The sequence below is a fragment of the Parasteatoda tepidariorum genome, chromosome 4 (genome assembly GCF_982258835.1).
Source record: "Parasteatoda tepidariorum strain Cologne lab strain chromosome 4, Ptep-v5.0, whole genome shotgun sequence".
NCBI classification, from domain to species: Eukaryota; Metazoa; Arthropoda; class Arachnida; order Araneae; family Theridiidae; genus Parasteatoda; species Parasteatoda tepidariorum.
This window is the reverse complement of record NC_141758.1, coordinates 4,449,694-4,462,098: the sequence shown is the minus strand read 5'-3', so window position 1 is coordinate 4,462,098 and position 12,405 is coordinate 4,449,694. Positions and strand designations below refer to the sequence as shown.

At 30.4% G+C, this 12,405-nt stretch overlaps 1 protein-coding gene across 1 annotated transcript in view; it reads left to right on the top strand.

The window, feature by feature from the left end:
• The first annotated feature begins 593 nt into the window (after positions 1–593).
• LOC107454680 (putative inorganic phosphate cotransporter) overlaps positions 594–12,405 on the top strand; it is a 34,237-nt gene continuing 22,425 nt past the window's right edge. Inside the window, exons 1-5 of the mRNA XM_043053822.3 lie at positions 594–750; positions 1,604–1,815; positions 7,263–7,496; positions 11,293–11,476; positions 12,014–12,141. Coding sequence (XP_042909756.2) covers positions 741–750; positions 1,604–1,815; positions 7,263–7,496; positions 11,293–11,476; positions 12,014–12,141 — 768 coding nt within the window. The 5' untranslated portion in view covers positions 594–740. The remainder of the gene's footprint in view (positions 751–1,603; positions 1,816–7,262; positions 7,497–11,292; positions 11,477–12,013; positions 12,142–12,405) is intronic.

Below are 12,405 nucleotides of genomic sequence, written 5' to 3'. Positions count from 1 at the left end.
AACCTCCCACGGTTAGACTGACGGCAAGGGAACACAAACTCATGATCCATCTACCACTGAGGATAGATTACGTCGGCACTGTGGTCTGTGCAAGTCGGGTGCTAAGATTCGTCTCGACAAGTCATCTCTGGGATTCGAACCTGGTTCTCCCCACTGAAAAGCGAACGCTTTATCCCCTGATCCATTCAAACCTTATTCGCTGCCCTCACTTCATTATTTGAATTAATTCAGATAATCGTAATATTGAAGTGAAGTTTTGTAATATATGCTCTTATTAATTACTATATAAATAACTTACAAGCAGTTAATTTTTCTGGACTTACAAGCCCGTTAAGTAATGCTTTGAGATTTTTACGGGAAGGGTAAAAAGGGTATAGTACTATCAAGAGAACTCCACATTTACTTCCAAGCAAAATTACATAAATGGGATTGGAAACTTTTAAATATTCTTAATTCTGACCGAGATTTATTTTCGAATAAAATTCGCCTAGAACACAATGTGTAATTCATGCATTATCAAAACAAAGTAATAAAGATAAATAAATTTCATGGTATGTGAAGTAGGTGTAAGGTCGTAAAATGTCGGAAAATATGCTTTATAATTGTTTCCGTTTCTCAATAGGACAAGTATTATTTCCTACTTATCATTCTATGTCAAAACTTATAGATCATATTTTGTAGATTTGAATAATTTTCTTGCATAATATTTATCGTCTTGACTACATTTAGCTGAAGGTCGAATGAAAATGGGTAAGTTTTCAAAATTTTCAATTGCCTAATTGGCTTTCCGAAAAAGGTAAAATATGAGGGCATGTATATATATATATATATATATATATATATATATATATATATATATTACGAGCTATTAAAGGGATAATATAATCATCTGTTAGACATTAAATTCAAATTTTATTTTAGACTTTTAAAGTCGAAATATTAGCTTAATACAAAATTTTCCATTTTTAGAATATTGGTGTTTCAAAGGTTAGTGTTAGTGACTCACTGAGTTATGTTGTGTGTGTTTCATTCAATTGGAATTATTACATACATTCAAGATAAATAATTATATTTGGATGGGAAAAGGGTTGAATACGTCAACTTTTGCAAGAAATTAATGGTTACAAACATTAAGAGAATGATTAGAAAGTAATGCAAAATATGTCCTCAGTTACACAATGTTTTTGTCTTTTGTTGAAACTTTAACTGTATATATTTATAAATTTAAAATATGGAGAAAACGTGAAAATAATATAATAAAGATTAATGTAAAGAGAAGAAAAAAAGTTATTAAAATAAAATATTTTTAAAAGATATTTAAAAAAATTATTTAAAAAAATAATTAAAAAGGCGGAAAACAAAATAATGTAAAGATATAATCTCGTCATCAGCTCGCACAATTGTATCCGCAAAAAGAAGTGCTTTCTATTTTTGTATTATATGTTGTAAAGAAGTGCTTTCTATTTTTGTATTAATATAGCCAAACCAATATGTATCAATACAATAGTGTAAGGATCACCAAAAGAATTTAAACGAAAATAGAACACATTAAGTAAAAAATAAAACGTATCAAATGTTTATATATATATATATTAATTTTTAGGTGAATGCTACTTGTATTTACCTAAGAGATACATTTTGGTTTTCCTCGCATTCTTGGGAGTTTTTAACACCTTTGCAATGAGAGTTATTTTGAGTGAAGCGATAGTGGCAATGGTCAACCATACAGCTGTTGAAATAGAAAATAATTCATTAAGCAGCTTCGAATGCCCTTCAATCAATGATGAAAATTCAATTCAAAGTCATGAGTTGAAAGTAAGTGTTAAACAGTACTTTATTCATTTCATAAAGGTTCCTAAAATTTAATTAAATTCTTGATTTGCAGTAAAACGTACAGATATAAATGTATTAAAATTTATCATGATTGATTAACTATATGCAGGTATCATTTGAAAAAGCTACTATTTCATTCTAAATGAACTTCCAAATCTCTCCTGACACTTGCAATGAAAACTTACTCTAGGTTCCATAACCATTTATATATATATATATATATATATATATATATATATATATATATATATATATATATATATATATATATATATATATATATATATATATATATATATATATATATATATATGTAATATAGAATTTCTCATACGAGTCATTCTATATTAACTGGTAAGCTTAAAACATATGTTTCTTATCAAGTTTAAGATGTAGAAGTCGGTCTCTCACAAAGAGCCATAAAAAGTCAAAATGAACCAGATAAGGCCAGATAAAAGATTATTTTCTGAAGTAAATGGACAATAATTCATCGATGAAGATAGTCCCAGAAAGTTCCCACCGTCAGAGTGGCGAGATACTTTTAGCGAATCAAAACCTCTAAATTTTATAAATTGAATGACGTTTCATTCAGATAAGAAGATACTTGCAACCACGCCCTCTCAGAATCTCACTTTAAAAACTCAAGACAGGCAAAATTGCGTGTCTTTTCCATATTTTCAATGGCTAGATAAAGCTGGGCCAAATCCAGACAATCCCTGCAAAGGGGGAAACCTGATGTAAATATCCCACTCATAATGTTTGCAATACTCCATCTAACGAAATAAAATGCCTTTTTAACAAAAGACGCCTACGTATCTTCAATTATCTAGCCTTTAAAGACATAACATTACATATATATATATATATATATATATATATATATATATATATATATATATATATATATATATATATATATATATATATATATATATATATATATATATATATATATATATATTGTATATATATATATATATATATATATATATATATATATATATATATATATATATATATTGTATATATATATATATATATATATATATATATATATATATATATATATATATATATATATATATATATATATATATATATATATATATATATATATATATATATATATATATATATATATATATGGGTGATTCTCACGAAACATGACAATTCTGACCAAAAAATTTCTTCAAATTTAAAGTCTTCAAAATAATCTAAAATTTTTTTTGTATACTTCTTTAGCTACGCTTATTAATATCTTATAGGCAGAAGTGTGATTTATTGACATTTGCTCGAGAAAAAAAAAATAAAATAGAAATTCACCAAATCTTGAATGCCACGAAAATGACATATTACCTTAGAAGTATAGAAAACAGTCATTTTAAGTTAATTGTAAGTAACTCACCTTAAGCCTTTTTGTTAGATGGACCATAAATTGCTTAAATTAATTCTTTTTATCCACTGTAGAAAGAAACAAAAAAATTTTTGTTGCTGATATATGCAGAATAAAATTGTGTATAATAATCAATCATTAAATAAATAAATAACTTTGATTACATCCAAGAATATTACAATCATACATAAACTTGGTATTAGGTTAATATTTGCTTTCCCTCTTTACAGTATTAGCAGTTAAAAAGAATTTCTGGTAACACTTCAATGTCCTAGCATTCATAAGCCAGGAAAATGACAACCAGGGTAATGACAAATTCGCCATTTTATAGCATATAACTTAACTTTAGTTTAATATTTTGGCCGGAGACGTTTATATTCTGCAAAAAACAACAGTATTTCTTAAAGTAAATCAGATAAATCTATGCAGTTTTTGCTATTAATGATTTCAAGAAGCCAGGAAAATGACAGCATAAAAACCTACTCACCTTGAAAAAGTTTTTGAAATAGATTTTGAGCCAGAAAATTGGTTCTTTATTCATGCAACAAGACATGTTCAGATAGGAGGGTATCGAATCAATCTATTAACATAAGATATTGATTCCTGGCGCTATCTATTTTGGTGGTAAATCACTAAATAAAAGTAGCCAGGAAAATGACCGATTTTCATGGGACAAACAAATTATTGACAGAAAAATTAGTTTAAACGAAGCTTCAGTAAACAATTCCCTCTGCGTATGTTCTAGAAATGCTTACATAGGATAAGATAAAAAAAATTAGATTTAGAAAAATGTATGGGAAGTTTTGAAGCTAGTTATTATTGGAAATATTGTTTGGGACATGCCAGGGAAATGACATTTTGATATTCAATTAAATTTTTTAAGTATACAAAACAGTCAATGCTAGTGCAAAGTCATTTTAAAATGCTAACAGCAATGATATTCATAATTTTTTTTTTTTAAAAAGTTCTTTTAGTATTATAGAATCAGATCTTGGAGCAAGGGACAGTTCGGTGTATATATATATATATATATATATATATATATATATATATATATATATATATATATATATATATATATATATATATATATATATATATATATATATATATATATATATATATATATATATATACACCGAAGAGCCATTATGACCACCCTGCTAATAACATGTAAGACCACTTTTAGCCCTCAAAACTGCTAGCACCCGCCGTGGTATTGATTCCACAAGGTGCTGATTGGTATCCACAAGGTAGTCTGAGGTATCTGGTACCAAGCCCTCACCAACTGGTCCTGCAATTGCGAGGGGGTAGCGTGGCAGCACGAATTTGGTTTTCCAAGTCGGACCACAAATGCTCTATTGGATTAAAATCAGGTGAATTTGGGGGCCAAGACATGACTTGAAAGTCGCTGGAATGTTCCTCGAACCAATCCATGACGATTCGACCCTTATGACATGGTGCATTATCCTGTTGGTAAACACCACCCCCCGCAGGAAAAACTGTTGCCATGAATGAGTGAACCTGGTCTCTGCAACTATGTTCAAGTAGCTTACAGACGTCAGGGATTGTTCTATGAGGATTATGGGTCCTAATGTGCCCCATGAAAACATTGTTCTTGGGCGAGAAACCATGAAAACCTGCTCGAGCCTATTGTTATAGAGGGAGGGTGGTCATAATGTAATGGCTCTTTGGTGTATATTTATTTATATATATATATATATATATATATATATATATATATATATATATATATATATATATATATATATATATATATATAGAGAGAGAGAGAGAGAGAGAGAGAGAGAGAGAGAGAGAGAGAAAGAAATGTCTCTTCCAGAATTTGCTATGAAATTTCCTAAGCAAACCAAATGTGTGAGCGGGTAAGATCAGGGCAACAGGAAGGTCAAAAATCTGGACTTTGAAATTTTGCGGGTATTTACGAGTACTTTAGAGGATAACAAAAAACAACTTTAATAAATCACAAATGAAAGTACATAAATTGACATACTGTAGTTTCGGTTCTAAAATCAAGAACCTTCATCCGTGTTTAAATGTCAAATGAAGGTAGAGAAATAAAGAAACAAACGCGTGTAAAGGTGGTTAAAGCATTATAAAATGTGGATCTAGTTTGAGTAAGGAAATAGCAATAGGGAGATGTAAAACTCCGGGATGCCGTGGGCGACTAAAAATTTTAAAAAGTTTTTTTTTTTCCAATGCCCATCTGGATAATGATCTAGGTGATACAGACACCTGAAGGGCAGATTTGTTGGCCACTCTTTCAGGGGCGCCCTATTAGGTGGGCCAACGCTGCTCCCACAGTAAGGACAGATAGCACAGAGAAGGAAAGAACATCCATGCCTTGCCCGGGATTCGAACCCAGAACCTTTCTGATGCAAGGGCACTTCCCTAACCCCAACACAGACCTTTCTGCAAAATTTAAAAAGTTGTGATTTAAAAAAAAAAGAAAAATCCATTAAAAGGGATTAAAATGCGTGACTTTTCTAGCGTATTTCATCCAGTTCATTAATTAAAGATCCTTGCAAAGTTTCAGAGTCATAAACGAGGCATTTACGATTTATGTCATAGTAATAGTTACGATTGACTAATTAAATAAATTAAATAAACTGAATTGAATCAAGTTGTTACCTCTTCCTACATTTTTCGTCACCTGTGGCATTCCTGGAAGTAGGTTTGGACAGGAAACAAGACTTGGCTGGAGCTACATAGTGCAACAGATTGCATACAGAATTTTATTCAAAACTGTCCAACCTACGTGATGGCATGCTAAAGAAGTTAGTACATTAGCTTGTTAGCCGTTTAAGCGCTATCCCCTTTTTTTTGGAACATGTATTTTTTTTAAAAAATGTTAAAAACGAATTACTCAAATCTTTCATTCTTAGCTATTACAATTGATGAAGCTTAATATTCCTTTCAACCAGAATATATTAATAATATAAAATTATACATCTTTTGATAAATATATCATGCAAAGCAATTGAATATAATTGAATATATAAAGCAATTGAAAATTTTCATAAAGACATTTTTTCTACTTCTTCGCAATTAGTGTCTTGCATGTAAACGGCTTCCTAGAGCTTGAAACCTAGCTATGATTTAGGTATCTTCCACTCATAATTTTAATGCGTCTTCTACCGTTAGTTTTTATAGAAAATATTGAATTTGCAGTAAAATGTTGACAACCAGTTTCTTTTAATGAATATTGTAAATGGGAAAGATTATAGATATATAACATGGTTCTAAACAATGGGACCATATTTGCTTGATTGCGGCTAATCCCTATATTTTGGGGGACAGAAATCCGAATCCGTTAAAAAAAAGTATGTTTATTCAAAGAATGTACGTTTTTGTGTCTGATTTTGAAACTTAAAAAGTCATCTGCACTGATGACAATTAAGTTTGAGTCCTAGAACGTGAAGATCCAATTTTTAGAGCAAAAGTTATTCAGAGTTGTCCGTATTTTTTCCGCCCTGTCCTACTTTTCATAACTTTTAATTCACCTTTAGAAAATGAATACGCTGCTTAAATTTAATGATTACGATGAAAGGACATATAATGTTATTATTTTTTTAATTTTATCGAGCAGCTTGTAAAATTGCTTATACTTCTTCTCCTGTTCGTATGTCTTTATGGTAAATGGAATTTCGCAGCTGATATTGCGTCTCATAATATAAATAAAATTAATGTTTTATAAAAAACACATCTAGTGTATATTTCTCTAGCACATGGGACGTAATTCCCTTGATATTAAAGCTCACAAAAAAAAATTCGAAAAAAAAATTAGCAATTCGAAGATGAGCTTTGATCATTTAACATATTTGTAATCACCACTATCCGTTACTTTTCAAATAAAATACATCCTCAGTAAAATTTGCCTCATCAAACATTTGAAAGTGGTATCTTAAAGAAAAGAAATTCTCACTTGTTTTATCCTTAATTTACCAACACGATTATATTAGTGAGCCCTAGGATGATGTAGGAATTTTTATTTATCTCTTAACTTCTTTTTCAGGGTGTTAAGTATGATTGGGACACTCAAACACAAGGTGTTATACTTGGATCACTTTATTATGGATATGTAATATCCCAGATACCAGGTGGAATTCTGGCTCGAAAATATGGCGCCAAATGGGTATTTGGTGGTGGAGTACTATTTGCTGCAATTTTCTGTTTATTATCACCTGTGGCAGCTGGTTGGGGAACAATTGCCTTCACTATTGTGCGCGGACTTCAAGGATTCTCAGAAGTAATTTTCTTATCTTTTTATTTTAAATATTTATAATAGAAACTGAAATTATTAACCGTAAAGCATTTATTACCTAAGTAGTACATACTAGTGCGTAATTATAAATCGGCAAAAAGGGAACATCTTAATGACTTGTGACCTAGATACCCGATTTTTGCGTATGGAGATGCAATCTCATCCTTCCATAGGTTAAATTTAAATATGCTAATTAAATAATTAGTGCAAGTGCTAATATGAAATTTTTTTTAAAAGAAATTAAAAGTTTCTACTTGCTCAAACATATTTCTTTTAGTTCGCTATTGAAAGCAAATCCACTGCTGATTTTTCTTGAATATGAATATTTTGTAATGCAAGTAATGGTACTTGATTTGATTTAATTATGTATTAGATTTAATAAACATAAATAATTTGACTGCACTACTTCTTCAGTTTATAGTCGACCGTTGAATCCCTTATGTAACGATGATCGTAAAAATTTTTTCAAATTTAATTTGTTTAAAAAATTACGAACTTCACTTTTCACGAAACTCATATATAGGAGATATTATACATTCGTATTGGTCCTGCTTAAAGTCACTGGTACCAGATAGTTTATCTGAAACTCTAATACCAGTTTTCAAGTCTCAATAATGGACTGAGCTCTCAAGTCCTATCCCACTCACGGTATTTTCCATTGTGATTATTACCTGTTTTCAACTCTCAATAGAGGATTCAGCTTTCAAGCCCTATCCCACTCACAGTACTTTCCATTGTGATTATTACCTGTTTTCAACTCTCAATAGAGGATTGAGCCCTCAATTCTTATCCCACTCACAGTATTTTCCATTGTGATTATTACCTGTTTTCAACTCTCAATGGAGGATTGAGCTCTCAAGTCCTATCCCACTCACGGTATTTTCCATTGTGATTATTACCTGTTTTCAACTATCAATGGAGGAATGAGCTCTCAAGTCTTATCCCACTCAAAGTATTTTCCATTGTGATTATTACCTGTTTTCAACTCTCAATGGAGAATTGAGCCCTCAAGTGCTATCCCACTCACAGTATTTTCCATTGAGATTATTACCTGTTTTCGACTCTCAATAAAGGATTGAGCCCTCAAGTCCTATCCCACTCACAGTATTTTCCATTGAGATTATTACCTGTTTTCAACTCTCAATAGAGGATTGAGCCCTCTAGTCCTATCCCACTCACAGTATTTTCCATTGTGATTATTACCTGTTTTCAACTCTCAATAGAGGATTGAGCCCTCAAGTCCTATCCCACTCACGGTGTTTTTCATTGTGATTATTACCTGTTCTCAACTCTCAATAGAGGATTGAGCTCTCAAGTCCTATCCCACTCACGGTATTTTCCATTGTGATTATTACTCTCAAAAGAAAGATGTTCGACACTAATGATAAAACCATATTGGAAATTTAAGAATCTCTTGATCAGTAATTTGTTATGTTAAAGATAAAGCCATTGATGTGGGCGTTACCATCTACCTATGCTCCACCTACTCACTGTTGCTACGGGCGACTAAAAATGCAAAACGTAGTGACAAATGAAATTTAGATTTTTATCATAGGAGGTTAAAACTAGGTACTTTTTTCAGCATATTTTTTTGACAATTTACTATTGATAGTGACGGCAATTAATAATTTTGCTTTAAATATGAGTAATTTGAAATGTTAGACATAGTGATGATTGAATAATTAAAGAGATAACCGAAATAGAGATAATAAACAAAATGAATCGAGTTTCTACCACATTTTACATTTTTAGTCCCCGGTGTCACATCTGCGTTTGCTCCACTCATGAAGCTACAAAAATATATCTAAGTCAAAGCCATCGAAGTGGGCGTTACCTCATACCTATTTCCTATAATACGTTGGAGAATAAAGAGGAAGTCTGCTTAGTCCATTTCGCATTTATTTTATTTACTTATTTATTTATTTTACAGAGCAATGTGTTGATTTTGATTTTCAGCTAACTTACACTTTGCTACACACATCCAGGTTTCCCACGACTTGGAAAAAATAAATAAGTGGTAGATAAGATTTCTCGAGATTACCGAAAAATGCTTAAATTTATCTTTCATTTGGGAAATACGAAATTACTTCCAAGTAAATTTTTGCACCTATATATATTTCTTCTAAATTTAATATTTTTCTGCGTCTATGAATACTTATATCATCTACATTTCTCTCACTTTTGCTGCAACTTTAAAAAAAATGTCCAGACCGTGGGAAACCTGCCATTGTTTTTACTTTATCCCATCAAAATTCAAGTTTGATGCATTCAGTGCAGCTCCAGGTGATTCTATAACAAGCCTCAGTCGTTTCGGCCGTATAGTTAAAGCAAATATAAATTATTGGAAAGGAAAAGTGTGATTTTTTTTAAACTTAAATTACGTGAACTGAAAAAATAAAATACCTACTTAGCTCAATGGCTAATACTCAACCATAGTCGTCGTAATTGGGTATAATATAGCCTACGTCACAGGTTGTGTTGTTCCTACTAAATTTAACCCACGAACGGCATTTTCTGCGAGCCTAACTTCAAGCCACAAATAAACAAACGAAGTGTTCGATCGTTTAAATAGCTGCTCGCCAGATTTTATTGCATTATAAAGAAAAGTTATTGAAACTAAATACAACCAAATAAACAACTACAACTAAAACAAATAACAACAACTACTAATAACAACAACTAAATAAACAACAACTAAATTCCATTCGTTTAGCATTGCGTCATATATTGTTCCTACTAAATCAAAGTAGTTGTGTTTTTTTCATATTATACCCAATAGTCGTTTTCACATTCTGCAATGAAATTATTGAGCAACTAAAGGATTATATTAGATACAATAGTGGCGAACCTACGACTAGTGGACCCATTTTTAAATGACCTACGCTGTCACTAATATCTTTTATTTTTATCATAGAACAGCGGACAGGCAATTGAAAGCGGAAAACATTAAAGTATAAGTACTTAATCTCGATTTGATTAAAAAAAATGTTTTTGAAGGAACAATGGAAATAGAATTTGCCTGCAATAGGTCGTAGAGTTTTCGGAAAAAGAAGAAAAAGAAAATGGCAAAATATTTTATGAAAGTATGGAAATTACGCATAGCAACTAAATTAAGAATAAACTAAAGAAAAAAAAACATGAATAAAGGACATAAATGGACAAAATACAATTTCGGTTCTCTTAAACAAGAATCTTCTTCTGTGTCAGTATAAAAGAAGAAAAGTGACTGCTATTTAGCCCGTTTTGTCCCGACTTTATATATTGAAATGATACAAGAAGTGGTTTTATGGAAAAGGTGGTATAATACACTAACGAGATTAATTGGTTTTTCTACTGTTAGGGCATTCAAAAAGTCTTTGATAGATCAAAAAGTACTTGCTCCTTTTAGTTCTAGATCTAATCAGAAATAACTAAATCATTGTGGTATCTGAGAATCTTTTAGTTCACCCAGATAAATGAAAATTCTGAAAAAAGTTTCCCAACACAATGAATGTCTTTGAAAATAGGAACTGTCCTAAATATATGACGGTTAAATGCTCTGACACTGAGGAAGGTTTTTGCTTAGAGAATCGAAAATATAGTTTGTCTATTTCTGTACTTTATTTGTGCTTCATTTATGTTGTTGTTTTGCTTTAATCTCCGTAGCACAAAGGATAAGGATTATTTTTTTGGGACGATTCAGAGTGTCATAGCATTACATACAGAAAATAAGTTTTTTTGTCCTTTGCTAATCATTACTACAATTAAGGATTAATTAATTGCAACTTGACTTTATTTTAAGGGCGTGACACTACCAGCTATAAATTTCGCAATTGGTATTTGGTCACCAAAGACGGAGAGGAGCAGAGTATCAACCATCATATTTTTAGGTGTCTTATTAGGAACGGTTGTTGCTATGCCGGTTGCTGGACTGCTATGCGGTACAGATTTTCTTGGAGGATGGCCGTCTGTTTTCTATGTATTTGGTAAAATAACTGTTTTTAATTCAGACATTCATTTGAAAAATTGAAAACTTAACCAATTTAATTCATAATTAACCAATTCATTCTTAAGCAATATAAGGAATTCATAGTTTCCAATTTCATTTGAAAAAATAATAAATCTTAGCCAATTTTTAATTTCCAATTCCATTTTTAAAAAAATGTCAAATATTAACCAATAAATACAACTTTTCTCACTTTTATGAGAGATTAATTTTTCAAAAGAGACTTTATGTTTTAATTATTGATCCCTTATTTTATCAATTTGATTACAAATAGTTTTGACCACTGCTCATAACTAACTCTGGAGAACAAGTTTTTTGTTGCATTTATACAAATACTTGATTTGACCTATTTCGGGTGTGAAGATTTAAAATTTAAAATTTACTTTGTTTTGAAAGAGATTTTTTTTATATGATATTTTTGGTTGAGTTTATTTTTTGTCAGAGACTTGCCCGAGTTGAGTTTATCTTTTGCATGAGACTCATGAATAAGTGACATCTAATTATTTTCTTATTTCAGGAGTGATCTCTTGCATATGGTTTTTCTTTTGGAGTTTTCTCATTTATGAAACACCAGATATTCACCCAAGCATCTCAAAAGGTGAACTTTTATGCATACAGCTCAACACAGAAGATCAATCACAAAAGGTATCAGTTACTTTTATTTTATGCATTAAATTTATCTTAATTTATTATAAATTTATTTTTAATTGTAGTATATTAATGTTTAAATAAGTAGACATTTTTTAATATATTTTTTTAACATAAGCAATGGAAAAATTCAATATTCCTCAATTACAGGTTCTAATACGAAGCTTTAATGCTAATTTTAAACAAGCATGTAAAAGCTAATAATAAATCCTACAACTTAGATAATTTCTAAAGTTTTTATAATTATTCTTATTATAATCG